Source organism: Microtus oregoni, unplaced genomic scaffold, assembly GCF_018167655.1.
Source record: "Microtus oregoni isolate MIOR12 unplaced genomic scaffold, Mior012 000036F_ref0000092, whole genome shotgun sequence".
NCBI classification, from domain to species: Eukaryota; Metazoa; Chordata; class Mammalia; order Rodentia; family Cricetidae; genus Microtus; species Microtus oregoni.
In genome coordinates this window covers 20,447,976-20,468,966 of record NW_024543095.1, presented here as the reverse complement: position 1 = coordinate 20,468,966, position 20,991 = coordinate 20,447,976, and the positions used below count along the sequence as shown (strand labels likewise).

General features: G+C 43.6%; 1 protein-coding gene across 1 annotated transcript in view; it reads left to right on the top strand.

Annotated features, from left to right (window-relative positions):
- The window catches only part of Adamts12 (ADAM metallopeptidase with thrombospondin type 1 motif 12), a 224,793-nt gene extending 204,803 nt beyond the window's left edge, over window positions 1-19,990 (top strand). Inside the window, exons 20-24 of the mRNA XM_041631217.1 lie at window positions 1,781-1,933; window positions 10,069-10,248; window positions 13,584-13,727; window positions 18,861-19,017; window positions 19,812-19,990. Of these exons, the coding sequence (XP_041487151.1) occupies window positions 1,781-1,933; window positions 10,069-10,248; window positions 13,584-13,727; window positions 18,861-19,017; window positions 19,812-19,990 (813 nt within the window). The remainder of the gene's footprint in view (window positions 1-1,780; window positions 1,934-10,068; window positions 10,249-13,583; window positions 13,728-18,860; window positions 19,018-19,811) is intronic.
- Window positions 19,991-20,991: the final 1,001 nt, after the last annotated feature.

The window sequence follows — 20,991 nt, the reverse complement described above, 5'->3', positions numbered from 1 at the left end:
AGTCATTTCCATTCCTCAGAGCAACCCAACATGAGGGGGATCCTACTGTTGTTTTCTGGGCTCGCCGAATTGGCAAAGACTCCACAGTTGGCAAGCAGCAGAACTGTGATTGTTCACCACATAGTTTTACCCTCGCCAGGAGGTTCCTTCCACCTCAGCTTGTCCTCTCGGATTCCTGCCGGAGGTCAGTTGAAAGCCGGCCTGGGGTAGCTTCAGCTGTGTCGTCTAGTTCTCTTTCCTATTAGCTCTCATCCTCTGATGTGCAGCCCAGGCACATGTTCACGGCAAAAGCAGAGTCTGCAGCAGGAGCGGGAAGCAAAACACAGTAACTAGCATGTCATTAACCTCCGTGTTAGCCAAAAGAAGTCACAAGAGCGGCCTTTATTTAATGGCTGAAAAAGGCCATTCCATCTCTTGGTGAGAGAAACTAAGAGAGTGTGAGTGTGAATGGCGGAGAACGTTACTGGACTTCATCCATGAGATGGTAATTACACATCAGATGCCGTTGTCTCTACTGTAGAGATGTGCAGTGATGTTCAAAGAGAAACAGGAAAGATAGAGATCAAGCCCTAAAGAATTTTAAGGATGAGGAGAGAGTTCCTCTATAAATAAATTGAAATAAGATTATGACATTTGGTGTGTTCTACTTTTCCCTTTCTGTGATTCTACATTTCATCTAAGATTTAAATGTGAATATATGTGTGTGTGTGTGTGTGTGTGTGTGTGTGTACTATATAATACCAAAATGTGCACCAGATGAAGCACAAAATTATATGGAGGGCAAATGTGTAGCCAAGGAAACATAAGGCTGTTCTTGATTTATATAATTTATCAAAAGAAACTCTCTTAGAAATATGCTCAGAGCTGTGTTTTATGGATTCAGAAACAACCCCTTCCCAAGGGTAAACAGGAAAGAGGATGCAAGGAGAAAAAAGGACCAACAAGGGGAAACTGTGTAATCTTCAAGGTGAACACGAGCTAAACTTGTGATACTGAATAACTATCAGTGACTGGGAACAGCTTGAGACAAAGGCGCTCTACCTATGGGAAAGGCGACTCCTTGTTTCCTGCCAGCGGAGCAAGAAGTGACAGGCAGCATTTTGTCACTTCTCTCCAGCTTCAGTTGTGGTCTGAGACACAACAGCATCAGCATCTTCTGGGAACTTGGTAAAAATGCCCCATCGCAGTGCTAGCACGGATACTGACTGATGAGAATCTGCATTTATCAGGGTTCCTGGATGCTACCTAGAGATGCTGGAGTTTGAGAGGCACCCCCAGAATGTACCACATAAAGTGTGGAGGAAGAATGCCCCATCATCCTCCATGGACAAGGCAGCATTAAGCTTCGGTGTCTTTGTCTATTCCATAATAATACTAATTGACACCTCTGAAAGAAAGTGGATAAAAGTCATTGCCACATTACAGATGAGATGCTCTGCAATGTGCTCACATCTGATATCCATGCTGGACTGGAGTGGTATGAAATATAGCAATATGTTTACCGCCCAGGTGTTTGTGTCGGTCACCTGATCAAGCAAAAGCACATTCTGATTTGCATGGGGCTTTTCTTTTAGATACAGCTGGGTGAACCCCAACTGCATCTGTACGTTAAAGCTATGCATTTTAAACCACTCAGCCAGACATTCAGATTGTGTGTGTAACCCACATCCAGGACAACCTTAGCTTCTGGGGACAGGAAACCTTTGACTCCAGGGTCCGGGTGATGAGTACACATGAACAAAGTTTTTCCATTTACCTTCTTGTTTCCTTCCTGCTGCAGTGCTCCACCACCTGCGGGCTGGGGGCCTATTGGAGGAGCGTGGAGTGTAGCACCGGGATGAAGGCTGACTGCGCAGCCATTCAGAGGCCAGACCCTGCTAAGAAGTGCCACCTCCGCCCCTGTGCAGGCTGGCGAGTGGGCAACTGGAGCAAGGTAACCTATGAAGCTGTGTTTCCAGGGGAAGGGCTGGGTCTTGCATAAACACTTGCTAAAGGTGTTTCCTTGGTCAACGTCTGCTCCCTTCTGCCTCTTTTAAGAAGCACAGATGCTACCAGACATCAGCTTACTCTAAGTTATACAGTGCCTTGAAGTCAGACTTGTATTAACCCACAGATTTTTACCTGTGTGTCCTCCTGTCATGAGATAAGCTGGGACAAAGCATTAAGTTTTCAAAATTAGTTGCTTTTTCCAACATGCAGCACAATATTTCTCTATTATTTTAATTTTGCAATTGTATGAAAATTATAATTGTACAATGAAAAATTACCCCTCGCCACACATATAATTAATTCATGGCTCGATGGCTCTTCTCAAAACAGTTTTATTTGGCTAAAATGAAAAGAAAGCATCAAAAATAATCTAGAGAGAGGCAGGGATATGGTTCAGCAGTTAAGAGTGATTTCCGTTCATACAGAGGAATTGAGTCTAACTCCTGGCACCCACATCTGTAGCTCCAGCTCCTGGGGAGCTGATGCCTTCACACATGCACATACATACACATGGCAAATACTACTACTACTCATGATGATGACGATGGTTTAAATAATAATCTGTGATATGGGATGCCCCTCTGTATGCTGTGAATATATTTTATTACCATTGGTTAATAAAGAATCCATTTTGGCCTATGGCTGAGCAGAATATAGGGAGGTGGGAAAACTAAATATTTGCAAGGAGAAAGAAGGCAGAGTCAGGCAGATGCCATGTAGCTGCCGAAGGAGAAAGATGCTGGAACCTTACCAGTAAGCCACAGCCTCGTGGCATTACACAGATTAATAGAGATAGGCTACTTTAAGATATAAGAATTAGCTAGGAATACATCTGAACCATTGACTAAGCAGTGTTGTAATTGATATAGTTTTTGTGTGATTACTTGGGTCTGGGTGGTGGGAAAACAAAGGGAAATCTCCATTTACAAATCTGGACATTAAAAAGTATATCCCAAGATTAGACATGATAGTACATATCTGTAATCTCGGCACATGCAGAGCCAAGAGAATAGAATCATGTGTTAAAAGTCATCGTGAGCTATAGCCTAAATTGTAGGCACAGGAAGGACCGCACCCCAGCCTGGGGTTTAAGGAATTGAAGGGCTATGGCAGCCATGGTAGGAAGCATGCGGTGAAGCAATGCCGCCCCCTGGCGTGGGGGAGGCAAAATACAGAAAAGACAAGTGACATCCCTTTCAAGGGCAGCTGCCAGCAACCAGGAGACCTCCCACTCCTTAAAATTTCTGCCACCTCCAAATAGCACCGTGCTGGGGAATGAGGTTTTCCCACATGTACCTTTGAGAAACATCCTAGTTTCAAACAGTGAGCAAAACAATAAATGTCAAGAGCCTATTCAAAATTGAAAAGCTCTAGGCAAGACTAAGGTAGTGAAGGTCCAGAAGTGACTGTTAGGTGTTTGTTAACATCTGACTTCTTGGACTTGAAGCAAGAGGCCGATGGACAGGTGAATCCTGTCCTAGGAGTACTGACTAGAGAAGCTGTTTGCCCAGTGCTAAGCCAAGTGCTCGACTTTCCATGAACTTCCATGAGCTTTCGGTCACCTGCAGATACCAGCACTCACCAAGACCCTCAGGTGCCTGGTGCTGGAGCTTTCAAAAACCACTGTGTTACTAACTTAACAAAGAATTTATAATCTCCGTTGAGGTTTGGAATCTTTCCTCTCCTAACCCACTTGGTTATGAACTTCATTCTGCATAGTCTCACTTCTGAGAAACAATCCTAGCATTGTAGATGGGAGGAAACACCGCGTAATAAATACGTACAGCAGCTGCGTAACAGAATGAATTCTGAGGGACATGGAAACGTCGAGAGAAATGCAACATGCTCCAAAGATGCTCCCGAAGACCCCTCCGTGGGGCTGACTCCCAAAGCACCTGTGGTTTGCAGTCCCACACACTTCCTGACAGTGTTGCTTCCTTTCTGTCAACCGCTGACTTGACAGTCACCCTGCTGTGTTTCTTGAATTAAGCATTGTCCTCTTTAGAATTAAATCAAACAGATTACCATCTTCCCCCCCTCCCTGCCCCCTCGGGGCAATTTTCTTTTAGCGATAGTTGACTTCATCATCTGGAGTTTTGCTAATAATGAGAGGAGACTGCAGCCTAACCTGGAAGCATCTGGCCTCATAGATTGTTAATGACTCGGTCTTATTCTGGTTCAGGTTCGCACATCTTTTGAGTTGCAAGGTTTCTGTGGTATTTGCTACATTTTATAGAGCTGAATGTTTTACAAATGCATAAGATGGGCTATAGCCTTTGCCTTAATAAATACAAATAGACGCCTTTTTCCATCCAAACCACTTTCCTAGAAACTTATATTAAAATTTAATGCATAAAAGCCGACACGTAGAATTATATATCAGAGAGGCACCGTCATCCCCAGGAAGCAAAACTGAGTGGCAAGAAAGTGGATGATACACTGAAAATTATGCATTTATTTGACCCTGGATATATTAATAATTTATTCTGTTTTTAAAGCATGACGTCTTTTACACCACTAAGCATATTAAATTTAGAGATGACTAAGGAAAAAAAATAGCTGGAAGCAACAGAATACAAATCTAGTCATCTCGTGCAATTAGGGCCACAGAAAGCTTCACCCCAGGACTACTGACGTACAGACCACAAGACCCTCCACGGTGGCCTCTGACTATCTCTCTGCCCTCCCTCACCCTCGTCTCACATTCTGACCAGCCTGCTGCTCGCAGACAAGTCTTGCTGCATGGCAGTGTGGGCCTCTGTGCCTGGCACGCCCTCCACTTCTGTGCCCCCACTCTACTTTGCCTTCATCACCTACTTTGAAGATTTAGCCTAAGCTCCCCTCCTTTATTAAAGCCTTTCCTCCGTTTGTGGGGTGACGCTGACCACCCCTTCTTTGGAACATCATGAGGTCTTGGATACTTATGGAATATGATCTACTCTTTATTGATGTAAATCTCTTCAGCACACCATTACAAAGCACTTGCCTTAGAGATGCAGAGCTTGGAACATGCTAACTGTTTAATAAAAGAAAAGAAAGGAAGTGGGGGAACAGAGGGATGATGAAAATTTTAGGAATGACTTTATTGATTATTTGAGAAACTCATACATTATATTCTGATCATATTCACCACCTGACTCCTCCCAGATACATGCTCCTCTTCTCTACCAACCCAACTGTGTGTCTTCATGTTTGTAGAATCTGTCAAGTTCAATGTATGTCATTCAATCACTACTTGATTTTAAAGGTCTTGTGAAGGTGTTTAGCAAAAGAAAAAAATAAAAAGGAAGACGTTCTTTTAAAGGAACTTTGGGTTCTCAAATACAACTGTAGTAATCCATGCTTCTTTCTGATGCTTGGGAATGTTAGTACCATTTAACCACCAGCCTATCCTTATTTTGACATCCGTGGAGAAACAGTGTCTTAGAGAAGTTATTCATCCACACTCATATAGCCACTTGGTGCCAGGGTCATAATGAAATGCTCTGTGGTGACCTCCTGACCCTGTACTCCCTAACTTCCTTATTATATGTCTCTGAAGATGATACAAATCCAGTGTGAAGAAGGTGACACAAATCAAAACCATAATGCTAAAGCTGTGAAATGGGTTCCTCTGGCAGGCCCTGCCAAGGTTGCCACTGAGACGACATGCCACACACCAAGGGTCTGGGGCAAGGGATTTACTGGGGGTGGGACAAAAGAGCGAAAGGTCATGTTGGAGTGGGGACATAAGAGAGGCGGACAGACAGAACAGGCAAGAGAACAAGAGAAAGAATTGTAACAGCTGAACACTATTGAGGGGTGCATGTGTCGTTCAGGGAACCACACAGGCCATAGTGACAGTGGAAAGGCTTTATACCCGGAGGCAGGTTATGATGTAAGCTGCAGCTGCTCCCCTCCTTCACCCCACTGCCTGGTCAGCTGGTGGGAGGTAACAAAAACTACCCCCAAAAGAAAAGGTGGACATTCCATTTTATTTCTATCAATGAGTCCAATAATAAAGGTATTTTTATTCTCTTTAGTTTCATGAACTCATTACAAGAAATGCAAATAAATAAAAACATCGCACACTAAAATTAGCCAGACCCAAAGTCTATACAGCTCAATGAGCTTCTATAGTTAGGTCAGGCATTTGAACAGGAGCTCTGGAGCCTTGGATTAAATTTCACGTTTTCTGTACCCAATGTACTTTATGCACTTATCCACCACGAAACCCAAACATCCATGCAAAAAGAGAATAGTTTTGATGATGTTGTTGTTTTTTGTTTGTTTTTTGTTGTTGTTGGTTGCTTGATTGTAACTTGATTTGGTTTGCAAAACACTTCAGTGAAAGCACCTGACATTGTAACTGGAAAACTATCAGGCTTACTTGATTTTGACAGAGCGTTAGCCAGCTTTTCTGTTCGGCTGAGCCTGACTCCCATCCTCAGTTGTCCCACAGGCTCTGTATTAGGAATGTAGCAATTGGCCTTCTGCATACAAAAGCAGAATGGCTTGAGGAGTGAAGTGAAGTCAATACACTGCCACTTCTGCCTTCCTAATAGAAAGTGACGCCCCTTGAAAACTAAACAGAGGCATAGAGTCCGTAAGGGTCTTCCTTGTGACTGCCTGTAGCTTGTTAGTAAATTTTATTTCCGATTAACTATGTGAATATGCTTTCGACAACAGAAGCATGATAATTTGGAAATTGTATTTGGTAACAGTGATTTGTAGCAAAAATAGACCGTAAGAAAATAAAAGCCCATATTATACTTGTTTCTTGTGAAATTTCCTTTTCTTGATAAAGCTAATTTTAGCCAGTCAGTGATGGCATACACCTTTAATCCCAGCACTTAGGCAGGCAGAGGCAGGCAGATCTCTGTGAGTTCAAAGCCAGCCTGGTCTACAGAGAAAGTTTCAGGACAGGGTCCAAAGCTACAGAGAAATCCTGTCTCGAAAAATCAAAAATAGATAAATAAATAAACAATAAACTAACTAATTAACTTTAAAGTGGCAACTACATTTTTTTTACTTTTATTTATTTTGAATAACGCATAAAAGAAGATAAAGTTTTAAATGTGTGTTTTGTTGAAGGTGTCCAGCTAGTGTTGACCATACTTGATTTCTGGAAGCATGAGAGCATCTGTCTGTCATGAGGGTCCATGTCTTCCTAGGTTACAGGCTGTGGTGTTTAGTGGTGATAGCTTGAGAGAGTCTAGAATCACCTGGGAGAGAGCCTCTTAGGCATGCCTGTGAGGTTATCACAATTAACTTAATTGAGTTGGGAAGACCCTTCTATTGTGGGTGGCACCTTTCCCTAGGGTGGCTTCTGGACTGCAGAACAAGAGAAAGTTAACTGAACACAAGCATTCCTCCCTGCTTCTCGAGCATGGGGTGCAACCAGCTCCCTCGGAATCCTGCTGAGTCCTGTTACGTGGGCTGGAATCTACAACTATAGCCAAAAGAAACTCTCTCTTGATTCAGTTGCTTTTCGCAGGACATTTTTATCATAGCAACAGAAAGCAAACTACGACGCAGGCCAAGGTTTTCCCAGGTACCTTGGTGACTCTTCCCGGACAGTGGGGGAAGATTGAGCAGTATGTTTGGAATCTTCTACTGAAAGGGTTTAAGGGACAATTTTCTGCTCAGTCATAGTCCTCCACTGATGATTTCTGTGAAAGCCAGGAGAGCATGATGTTTCCTAATTAGAGAGCAGAATCAAAGGGTAATGTATAGCCATCCTACAGGAATACATCCCTTTCTCGGCAGCACGTTTTCTCAGTCAAGACTGTCAATGAAATCTCAGTAAAGAATTGAGAGGATAACAACACACTATTGCTGGGCACAGAGGCACATATCTGCTGTCCTAGCACTCAGGAAGCTGAGGTAGGAGGAGGTTCACGAGTGTCAGACTGATCTGGGCCATGTAGCAAGATGCCCTATCTTAAAAAAAAATGAACACAGGAAAATAGAAGGAAAGAGATGGAGAAGAAGGAATAGAAAAGAAGAATAGAGATAAAGAAGATAAGGGGAAAGGAGGGGAAGGGAGGAAAGAGGAAAGAAGGGCAATTCTCTTTATCTGGTGGTGATGCGAAGATTGGTTTACCCTTTGAAGGTCCAACCTTCAGTTTCTCAGAATTCCTTTTCTTGACTCAACAAATCCATACTGAGGGGGCTGGAAAGATGGCTCAGAGATGAAGAGAACTGGCTGCTCTTCCAGAGGTCCTGAGTTCAATTCCCAGCAACCACATGGTGGCTCACAACCATCTGTACTGAGATCTGGCACCCTCCTCTGGCGTACGGGCATACATCGAGGCAGAATGTTTGTTTGTTTGTTTGTTTGTTTATTTATTTAAGGCAGAATGTTGTATACATAATAAATAAATAAATCTTAAAAAAATACTGATGACCACTTTAAAAAAAACAAATCCATACTGACCATTTTGATGACCACTTTTAAAAAAAAACAAATCCATACTGACCATTCTTACTGTGCCTAACCCCATGCTAAGCACTGGCGATGTTGTGCTGGACGGGTAGATAGGGTCCCTCCGCCACGGCAGTGATGGTGACAGGGTAGATAGGGTCCCTCCGCCATGGCAGTGACAGTTGACAGAACCCATGGGCAAAATAAATGAGAGCTTTTGCATTTCAAGTGCTGTGCTACAGAGGAATGGAAATCAATAATAGGGGGCAGTTTATTTAAGGAAAACCTCTATTCTAAAAAGTAATGAATGAGATGGCTCGGTGGGAAGGGGTGATCGCCTCACAAGCTTGATGACCTGAGTTCTAGCCCCAAAGCCCATCTGAGCTGGAGGGAGAGAATCAGCTCCACAGGGTTGTCCTCTGATCTCCACAGTTGTGCCACAGCGACAAACCTACACTGCCACGTGCGTAACCGTACTCACAAGCTGTGGGAAATGACATAGCCATGTGCACATGCTATGGTAAGGGAAGTGCTTTTAGTGCTCTTGTTTTATCTGACACTTAAAGAAAGAGTGGTAGATGTAATTCAGAAAGTGAAGCAAGGGACTTTTAGGATATAAGGACCACAAGGGCACACTGTTGAGCTCAGGAGAGTCTCCTGGAGAGTGTCGGCATCTGCCTCCCGTCCTCCCACTTCAAGTCCAAACACATGGCAAATGCAGAAACCAAAGGGATCTGGAAAGCCCTAGAATCCAATCAAAAGCAGAAGGGAGACAGTCTTGACCATGGGCAGCCTAAGCTACCAGTGCTGTCCTGGTCCAAATGACATGAAAATCCAGCAGGTGAACCCTGCGATGTCCTGATGCAGAGCAGGATGCAGGGACTGCATCACGGGGTTGGAGCTGGAGGAAGAGGGCTACTAATAGGCCTGTGTGTGGGCTTTCTGTGGACATGTGCCCGTCAGGCAAACATTCCATGATTGAGGCAGGTAATGATAGCTTTGCCCACTCCTGGGAGTCAGGACACTGGACAGTTATTCAGCTCAGTTCTCTAATATAAGCCCTTCCTAAGAGACAGGATATGCTGTGTTCTGAGACATAGATAAAACTGGTTTCTAGTGGAGTTCTGAGGAAGAAGTAAAAGTGGTTGGTGAGAGTGGTCCTTCCATTGGGACCAAAATGCCCCATTCCAGGAGGCATTGGGTGCTTTCTTGCTTGAAGTGAATGCAGATATTCAGCAGGGATGGCCACCCTCTGGGACAGGCTGTACCCTGTGCTGGCAGGGCAGGTTCTCCATTGCCACAAGTTCACAATTCTTCTAGCAGCCTGTGAGGTGGCAGTTACACATCCCAGTTTATAAATATGTCATCTTGGGCTCAATGACAAAGTCAACAGAGGCTCATAAACAGTGAGAGACGAAACTGGGATCCTCACCCACTGTTGACAGATGTCCAAACTCTCATGCTTCTAAACATGGGTTTTTTTTGACACCAGGATACCCTAAGCAGAAGATCTGATCATGTGATTGCCTCTCTATGAATATGAAAGAAAACAGAGTCTGTGCAGACTAGTCATGACCTGTCCACCCCAGGAGCCTGAAACTTGAACAGCGATGGGGTATGGAGCCCTAATGCCAAGGACTCAGGTTCTGTCTTTGCTTCTATTCTCCATTCAGTGCTCCCGAAACTGCAGTGGAGGCTTCAAGGTCCGTGAGATCCAGTGCATGGACAGCCTGGACCACCACCGGAGCCTGAGGCCCTTTCACTGCCAGTTCCTGGCCGGCCTTCCTCCTCCGCTGAGTATGAGCTGTAACCTGAAGCCTTGTGAAGAATGGCATGTGGAGCCGTGGAGCCAGGTAATGCACCCAAAAGGGTGCCTTACACAGCTTATTATACGGCATCTGCAGCGTCCCCAAGTTTGTGTCCAATAGGTCATGAGTTGCCCTACTAACACGAGTCTAGAACTTGCAGAGGACCACACTGGAATCATGCCAGAGATTCAGTTCCATTTAGTGATCCGACACAGTATGGGAGAAACAGCAGGTCAAACCTTTGCAGGAGCTGAAAGAAATCCACTGGGAAATGATAGGTATGGTTTCAGTTGTGACAGTGCAGGGTTTTATAAGAACTCAGTCTCACAATGGATATATTGGATAATTGGGGACCCTGCTGGGGATAGGAACACAAAGAAATGATTCAAAACAGACTACTTTGATGAGCTGTTTATAAAAGCCTCGCACACGGGTCTGAGCCTTCTTCAGTCAACCCGAGAGTGACGGTGAAGTCCTTCCCCCACCACATAGTTTTAGATTCCTATCTCAGTTAAATACCCAGATGATTGTTTGCATCAAGAAAAGAGACTGTGTGTGTCTCTTTAAAGAGAGGATTGTCTCTGCTGGATTTTGGTGTCTAGACTATGGGGAAAAGGTTATTTTTTCATTTCCCAGTAGATAAATAAATCAATAGCTAAGATAATACTTCTAAGTATACCCATGCACAGGACAAAGATGAGAAGCCAAGATTATAATGTCATGTGAGTGTATCCATAGTGTATTTTTTCTGTTACCTCACAGAGATATGGGCAGTACCCCTTATTCATTCCATTTTATAGATAAAGAACTTTTAACTAAACAAGGTTGAAAAATATACTTGAGTTTACACAACTAGAAAATAAATGATAAACGATTTATTCAAATGTAAGGCAGACTCTAGCTAGTGTCTGTGCCTACCTCTTTGTAGAACTTGGCTCAGTGAGAGCTGAGTGAACTGGGGACAAAGACTGAAGCTTTAACTTTCTTTAGGAATACCTGCTATGTACGGAGAAAGAGAACAGGGAGCTTCACAGCCTGAAGACACAGACTTAGCCCAGAAAGTTGATTCCCCTGGGACTTCCTACTTCATGCTTGTCCACTAACTCAAGTTGACCCCTAGGTCTCAGAACCACTATGTGGTATTTCCTGGGGCGGTGTGGGACATGGTCCTCTATTTTCCTTCCTTCCCTTCGTTACTCAACTCTAGAGTACATGGAGCATCTGCTGCTCCCATGCATGGAACTAGGCCTCCAAGTTCCTCCCTTATGCTAAGTATAGCCTGGACCTGTTCAGGTAAATGTTTCAAATGCTGGGGAAAAAATATACAGAGAAGTTGAGATTTCCAAGTCAAGAGAAATAGCACTTTCAGGCAATCAGAAATGAGTACTCAGAGGTCAGAAGTAGTAACACATGCCTTTAATGGGTAGTCAGAAGTCAGGAGTGGTAGAGCATGCCTTTAAGCTCAGCACCTGGGAGGCAGAGGAAGGCAGATCTCTATGAATTGGAGGCCAGCCTGGTTTACATACTGAGCTAATGGAGCCACCAGCCTGCCAAGTCTATATAGCGAGACCTTGACTCAACACTTCTACAATGATAATCTACCAGTCAGGTCTTATCTATTATGGAAAAGATTATCTTTGTATTTCCTCAGTGGCTGGGGATCCCCAATATCAACCTGTTCCCCAAAGACCTCCTACCACCAACCTTTCTAAATGTCTTTATTCTGAGAAAAGCATGAAGTTGGAAAATTTCTCTTTGAAGATACGACAGAGAAAAGAGATGTAACTCCCGGAGCAGTTTAGAGATTATACAACTTTAGATGCTTACACCCGCCAGTCGTCATTTAATGGCTTGCCGTCGTGAGAATATTTGGGGCCCATTTGGGAAATGTCAGTCATCGCAGACTAACTAAAGGACTGGTGTGTTTTAGCTATAACAACATCTCTACATCCGTGCTAGTTAATTGTTAGCATGCTTCAAAATCCTCTGGTCAGGATGATGCCCACGGGGTCCAATTAGGGCTCTCGGGTGGGACACTCTGAATCATTATCTCCTCTAGGAGAGATGCTGATACCGCTAATCTGAGAGCCACCGAGCTACGGTAATATTTATCATCTTTTCCTTCTATGTGGCGATGTGGCCCTGAATCCATCTGCATACATGCAGAGCCACAAGAACCCAAAGATTGAATTCTACTTTGCTCCTCACATAGGGTTACAAACAGATTGAATAAATCCAGGGCAGGAATATAGGTTGATTCTCGAAGCTGGAATTTTCTGAAGACAATCTGTTAGGTCTTTTGGGGGGGCTATGTGGGTAATTGTATATAATTTTCCTATTTTCTGTGATACCACCATACACATAGTGCCTCAAGAGATGTACTTGACATTGATAAGACAACCACGTTTGTTATTGTTGTAACTGTGTCATAGCTAGGCATCTTCAAGGTGGTTTTGCACTATCTTTTTTCAAAGATTATTAGTGAATTATTTCCTCTTGGAAGCATCATGCAATCAAGACAATGTATCATGTAAAATCATTCTGATAAGCAACATCTGACATTTTTAGACATGTGTCCCTCCAGAAATCCATCTTGCTCTCTTGAATTTATCTTCTGAGTATTACTATCCATGTATCACAGTCTTCATCAAGCCCATCAACTTTGCTAAAAGAAGCTTCCATTCTAAAACTTTATATAGTGGGAAAGGAAGACTGTCTCATTTTTCTGTCACCCTTGCAGGGTGGCAGAGCTAATAATATATGTTTAAAATTTTCTGCAACTTGATATACCATGACTGACTGATATACATGGGAGGCCTGCCCTTTTCTAAAGAGAAAGGAGGAGGAGTGAATGGGAGTGGGGTTGAGGAGGGAGGAAGGAAAGGAAGGAGGGGGAGAATGAGAGGGGAGGGGAAACTATGATTGAGCAGGGAAAATTAATAAATTAATAAAAATAAATATAAAAACTTTGTATTTGTGTAGATAGGTATTTTGTCTGCATGCATATCTCTATACCATGGGTTGCAGAGGCCAAAAGAGGACATTGTATTCCCTGGAACCTGATTCCTCTGGAAGAAAAGTCAGTGCTCTTAACTGCTCTGCCATCTCTCCAGCCCTATCATCACAAATTTGAAATTCTAAAATTTCCACTTTTGTTACCAAAAACTTGCACTAGATAACATCCAGTCTGTTCTGTGACAGGGAGATAGCCTTGCATCTCTTCTGAAAGACCAGTCCTTTAAGGGGCATGTGAGGAGGCTCCAGGTTCTAACGCCGTTAGTAAGTTCTCTAGCATGCAGCCAAAATGACGCCAAAAAGTTTGCTCTTATCGTTGACTTTTCCACCGCCTCAGTTCTCTGCCTCTCTCTGTTATATGCCAGTGCTCTAGGTCCTGTGGAGGAAGTGTTCAGGAGAGAGAAGTGTCTTGCCCAGGAGACCTCTGTGACTGGACAAAAAGGCCTGCATCCACGAGGCCCTGCAACAGTCACCTTTGCTGCCAGTGGTCCACAGGGAACTGGGACCTGGTAAGAGTTGGTTATAGGTGCCTTGTTCTGCCTTGACTATACATTCAGTGTTTATTATTATTGTTGTTATCACCACAAAGAAACTTTATAGCACATTTTAAGAAATTTCTAAATTTACAGATCCCTTTATATGAAAATTTGCTGATAAGATTGGAGATTGAGCTAGGCAGTGGTGGCACACGCCTTTGATCCCAGCACTTGGGAGGCAGAGGCAGGCAGGGGATCTCTGGGAGTTCGAGGCCAGCCTGTTCTACAAGAGCTAGTTCCAGGAAAGGCTTGAAAGCTACAGAGAAACCCTGTCTCAAAAAACAAACAAACAAACAAAACAAAACAAACAAACAAAAAAGATTGGAGATTGTAGAACTGAATGAAAAGGGGGCACGTTTAATATTTTTATGGAGATTTTAAATGTTTTTAGTTCTGTATTAATTTTTTGAGATTTTCATACAATGTATCACGGTTATATTTGCTCTTGACACTTCCCCAGCTCCTCTCGGATTCAAACCCTCTTCCCTACTCCGCCATACCTCGTGCTCTCTGTACTTTCCTGGGAGAGACTGTCTCAGAGCAGAATTCCTGCTCCTCTGGCTCTTATGATCTTACCACCTCCTCTCTACAGTGTTCCCTGAGCCTTAGGCATAGGATTATGCTATAATTGCATTAATTGGGGGCAGGCACGCTACCACCAGCTGAGCTCTGCATTTTGTTCAGTTGCAGCTTTCTGTAATGACCTCTTTCTACTGCTTCTTTGTTGAGGGATGAGAGCTACACTCGTGTGTAGACATAAGGATAACTGTAGTGAGTCATGATATTGCTTAGGAAAGTGGCAACAGTGGGTTATCACCTAGAGTCCAATGCCTTACCAGCCAATGCTTGATTATATTTACAGTGCCAAGCATAAATCCCCTCCTATCGATCGGGTCTTAAGTCCAACTGCACAGCTGTTGGTTACCCCCAGAATATCAGAACAACTGTTGTCCTTTCAGAATCTCTGCCATGCTGGTCATTGCTGTGGTCCATAGGATTTACATCGCATAGGACTCCTGACCACTTTTCTCTCTTGTCAGCTTGAAGAGCTCCTCTGAAATGGGGGCTAGTCCTCAGCCAGGAGGCTTCCAGGTCAGGTCCAGACATATTCTTCCAAGTCCTCTGTCCAAAATATGTGATGTCTTCAGCAATAGGATCCTACCTTCTTTTTCTGGAAGACATCCAGGGCAACAGCAATAATGTATATTGTTTGAGAGGATCCCTTGCACTCCCCTAACTTGTCTAGAACTGAGGTTTTTGTTAGACAGTATAGTTTTGAAGGGATCACTGTTACCCCAAGTGGCAGTTTCAATTATATATATATATATGTGTGTGTATGTGTGTGTGTGTGTGTATGTGTGTGTGTGTTTATTTATTATGTAAACATAAAATACTATGATTCTCTATGTCACTTCCAAACATCTTTAATGTTATTTATCCCCGCCTCTTCCCCAACTCTCTGGGTTGCCCTCCCTCCCTGATCCCCAGGTAAATCTCTCCCAACCATTTTTCCCATTTTCCCCTTCATAGCAACTGTGCCTTATTTTTTTATTTATGCATCTGCATGAGTGTCTACATACAGGTGGGTGTACATGCCTGAGTGCAATGCCCTTGGAGGGTAGAGCTATGGAATACCCCAGAGCTGGAGTTACAGGGAGTTGTAAGCACCTGGTGTGGATGGTGGGCCCTGAACTTGAGTCTTTTGGAAGAGCAGAAAGTACCATAACCTCTGAATCACCTCTCTGGCCATTCTACCTTAGATTCAACATTAATTTCCCTTGGATTTATGGATATTCACCATACTCACTGGTCTGTAACGTGTTTCCATGCGTTCCACGTTCATTGCTCATCCCTTAAGTACCACTTCCAGGTCTGATGAAAGTTGTCTCATAGCTGCTGTGAGTCCGTGTTCATTATCTGGAGTTTAGAAGAGACAAGAATATCAAATACTTTCTAAAGAGAAAAGATCAAATAACAAATGTTTCAGAAGCACAAGGCCCAAGGAGAGGTTATTTTGGGTCCCAAGTCCTTGGGTTCACTATCATTTTTTTTTAGACATGAACACAGTCTCTTATGTCTTGAAACTTTATGTTTAGTCTGACTTTGTAAGTTTGGACCTTTCTTCTGCCCCACAAAGCATTTGCCAGATGGCCAGCCTCTTTGATAGAGAAGTAAACAAAATAATTAAACTGTAGCTGACAGCAAGATTTATTAGCCTCCCAAAGTTTATTGGCTACATAAATAACACTGTCTCATTAATGACAGGGAGGAATGAAAGTTCCCTATCCCAGAGGAAAATTCTGCTGTTAGTGTGACTTGTCCTACCTGACTGAGTTCTATAGTAAATAGATTCATGATTAATGTGAGAAAGCTCAGCCTACTATGGATGATGCCACCCCTGGGCAGGCAGTCCTTGGTTGTGTAAGAAAGCAAACTGAGCAAGCCTCAGAGAAATCCAGTAAGCATCATTCCTCCATGGCTTCTGCTTCGGTTTCTGCCTCCAGGTTCCTGCCCTGGCTTCCCTGGATGATGGATATAACTGTAAGACAAACAAACCCTCCTACACACACACACACACACACACACACACACACACACGCACACACACACACACGATGGTTTTGGTCAGTGTTTATCATGGAAATAGGAAACCAAATGACTACACTTGGTCCCTATGAAACTATCTGATCATACAGATGAAGAAAAAGAAAGGAGGATTAAATTATCCAGGATGATAAATAACCAGAAATCCCAATTCCCCAAAGCCCTAGTCCAGGACTCTTCCAGAATCTGGCTTAATTATTTTCAATCTTTCTTCTTTCTGACCTTTCTTACAGACTTTTATTGATCCTGCATGTTTTATCTGAGAAGCTATTTCATTCTTTCTTGCCAATACCTGTGGGATATTTGAGGTGAACTGACTGACTAAAATTATCTTTAGATTTAGTCACAGAAAACTCTTTCTAATTCAACCATGAGATCCCATGCTGATCGCTATTATGCTTCATGCTTTATATACAGTAAAATAAAATAGAGGTGTAGACATTAAGAAAAGTCCCATTTGTCACCTGTCACCTATCTAAGAGGTCTCAGCGAGAAATGAGCTTTTGTGAGCCGCCTTCAGAGCTGGTTGGTGGTGTCTCCATCTGGAAATTGTCTTATCTAGTGTTCTGGGCCTCCAATGATACCTCAAGTGGCAAATAGACTCTTCTCAGCGTAATGACTTTTCTCTTCAGCCACCTTTTGAGCCACTTAGACAGTGAATATTCATTGGAAATCATACTGATTGCTGTAAAGCGTGGAGGATGGGGAACTTGATTCTGTTCAGGGAAGTTTTGCTCGTATAAAAAAGATAAGTCTAAGAAATAACAAATCGTAGTGTAAAATAAAAAACTGTAAGTGTGTATGTACATCACAGAAGCCAAAACATGGAACCAGCACAGATGTCCCTCGATGAATGAATTTACATTCATTAGATTCAAAGCAATGTGGGATGGACATAAATGGGGCATTGTGTCAACTTAGAAAGGAAATCTACACACTGCGGCACAGATGAACTAGAAGTAATTATGCTAATTGAAATAAGTTGGTCACAAACAGGCAACTGTCATATTCTACTCAGTGAGATTCCTACCGTGATCAAAGGAGATTAAAAAGATAGAAAGGTGTTCTTCAGGAGCTGGGGTAGAGATAAAAGATGATAAGTTGTTTTAAAATGCAGTTTCAGTTTGATAAGATGAAAAAGTTCAGTAGATGCTTGGTGTACACCGAGAATGTTCTCAAGGCTGCTGCACTGTGTACCTAACAAGACTTAAAGTGGAGCGTGGTGCAGTGGCATGCACCTGGAACACCAGCACTTGGAAGCCGGATGACCATGAATTGAAGGCCAGCTGAGCCATGCAACAAGACGCTATCTCAAAAACAAAACAGAAAAGGGTGTGTGTGTGTGTGCAAGCTTAAAATAGAACATTTTATGGATCCTCTTTATATTTTACCACAAATAAAATAAGAAAATAGTCACAATTTATTACATTCTTAGGAATTGCCTCAAGGAAGTTGCTTCCATAAACCGGAGACTCAGCCACTGCTGCGGGAGCCCAATGCCGCCATTGCAGTGGTTTCTATGTCAGTGGGGCTGGAGAGCAATCACGGTCCAGCAAGACTGAGATTCAAAGCCCTGTAGACCCATGTCTGCCCTATACGCACTGCAGTCTTTATTCAGCCCAACGTCCATTGTCCATTGTTTCTCTCCAGCTCCCCCTTTTCTCACACTACTCTCATCTTCCTAACAGCGTCACCCCTTCTTCCCGTGCTTGATCTCTAGCCCCAAATCAGTACTTGACCCGAGAAACTGGAAAACACCATGTCCTAAACAGTGAGATTTCCTTCTATTTCCTTCCAGTTCAGCCTTTCTCCTTTTGTTTCACATCACATATTGATAATGTCAAGATGAATGTCTGTCATATATCAATGTCAAAATGAGCGTTGGTGTTGAGAGTTTTAGTCAGAGTCAAGACTGTACCCTACAAACCGTCGTTCATTCTCATTCCTCCTCAAAGTTGTGCTCCATCCCACTCACGGTTTCTAACTTCTGGTTTCTTATGCTCCTGCTTCTTGGCAGGAAGTGTGGCCACCAACGACTTGCACCATTCACACTAAAATTGAATTTCTTTCCATGTCTGTTACAAATTGCCAAGGAAGTGACCAGCTGACCCACATTGACTCAAGTACTTTCTCCTGGGTGAGTCAAATATGGTAGAGCTGGCATGGTCCCATGGTACTAGCATGGGTAGCTGGACCCAATATTGTAGCTGTGCATTCTCAGATGTGGGAAAAGGAACTCATTCTACAGAGAACCCACTAGCACCCTGAGTTAAAGTCATTTCAACAGCCTCTAGTACTGGGCTCTTCCCAAACTCACAGCTTGGATTGATTTGGATTTCAACTATGGTGGCGCAGTGTTTATTACAACTTGATCTCACAGTGGGCCTAGCTCCAAAGGGCTCTTGGTAATTTAGACATTATCTCAGTTGACTGTGGTGGGGTTAGAGATGCTCCCTTGGTAGTGTTTGGAAGGAACTGTGACTCTTCCTGGGTCTCTTTCAGTGTACCACTTCCTGTGGCGGTGGCTCTCAGAAGAGGACTGTTCGCTGTATCCCCTCAAAAAACAGTACAACTGACGATCACCAGTGCCTCTGTGACCATGAACTCAGACCCCCAGAATTCCAAAAATGCAACCAGCAAGCCTGCAAGACGAGCGCTGGTAGGTGACTGGTTGCTCAGGTGGGGCAGGGCTGCGGTGGTGGAGTTCCTGCCTAGCCTCTTCAGCAGAGGGGCCAGAAAACTTTCCACAAGCCGAATCATGAAGAGAAAAGAGACCAATTTTGCTTTCTAGTTTGTGTATTTAAAGGACAGAGCAGGGATGGTCAGGCCTTATCTAGAACTTTCAAGGTCACAAGGGTTCAGAGCTACCCTGAGAACATACTTCCCAAAAAAGCTGCACCGACAGGCACGTTCCTTCTGGCTATCAGGTTGCCCACAGATTGCCCTTGAATTAAATTTTTTCCTTGATGAACCCTTCAGAGGCCTGCTGTTTATCTAGTTTTGGGTGTGGGAACCTGCCCAATTGTGTGGACAAACAAACAGGGATCATATCATTAATGAAAATTGACTCGTTCCTAGCAGCTGTTAAGGTCAATCACCCCTCAGCTGGTGGTGGGATTTCATGCCCATTTCCTTTTTCTAGTCTGGGTTTTTTGCTCTGGCTGGAGCTTGCTCAGATCTTGTGATGCTCTTACAATGCTGTGAGCTCAAATGTGCCATGGCCCTGCTGCTTCTAGAAAGCACTGTTTCCTTCATGTTTTCCACCCCATCTGGCTCCTACAACCTTCCTTCCCTTCCTCAGACATCCCTGAGCCTTGTGGGGAGGGCTGTGAGACGTAGGACCTGTTTAGGGATGAGCACTTTGCAGCCTCTCATCCCCCGTGTGATGACCAGGGAAGGGTCTCTGTTAACTGCCACTGTTGATTCGTTTCTTATTGTTTTCATCTCCCACAGATTTAACGTGCACAAAGGACAGGCTTTCCACCAGCTTCTGCCAGATGCTGAAATCCATGGGGAAATGCTCTGTGCCCTCAGTGAGAGCCCAGTGCTGCCTCTCGTGTCCGCAGACACAGAGCGTCCACACCCAGAGGCAGAGAAAACAGCAGTTGCTCCAAACTCATGGCCCCCTCTAGAATGAAGCCACCATCATCAACCTTCCCAGCCCGCTGCCCAAGAACATGGTCCAGAAGGTCACTTCATTAATATATCACTTTACACATTCTAGGTTCAACTTTGGGTCATAACAAAATGCAGTATGCTTGTCTAGCCACAAAATATTCTTCACAGAAAGCTTGGTGCTAGCTGCTCCCTGATAGGAAGACAAGGTATTTGAGAGAATTCTGCAGCAACTGAGATGAGTTCCTGGGAAAGTACCAGATTCGGCAAGTCTGTGAAAAAGATGTCTTCTCCCCTTTAAAGATAAAAGTAGAGAACAGGTTTTTCCCAAACTACCTCAAGAGTATCAAGAAGCAGAGCCACACTTACCCAGGGAAGAGATAATCCTTTTAATTTGTCTTCATGTATATATCCTCCTTGGCTGCCTTGGGTAGCCACCAGGGCAATTTTTAGGGACATTCACTCAATAGTTACTAAGGACAGGAAGACGTGCCAGCTGGCCCTCAGTCTTCCCCCCATCCCAGCAGGACTTCACAACTGGAAGTCTCAAATCTTGGGAGAGACCGTGGAGATTTGAGATTGAGAAGATGCAGTGTTTCAGAAGTCACCTCTGACTTCAGCTCAGTTTCTATTGAAAGTCCTACAACTGCAAATGAACGCAAATCAACTTCTTGCTAGCATAAGAAAGAAAATGCAACCTTTTTTCTCTGAATTGTCCTGGCTTCCACAGAACAGATGACTGCCATTCTCTCTCCTGTCCTACTTCTTTCTGTCTGGGTCATGACCTCAGGTCCTACCATCCTCCCAGGGCAAACGGATCATGCACAAAAACTCCTATAACTAGAGTGATGGCTGTCAATCAACCTATCTCTCTGGAGAGGAAAAGTGAGGTTACAGGTTAAACCACTTCAAAGATTCAGATAAATTATACTAAGTATAGGAATTTAGTAGAAATTTATAGTTTAGGTAGAAGGATCTAAAAAGTAAGAGAGATGATTTATTTAGTGTACCCATTAGC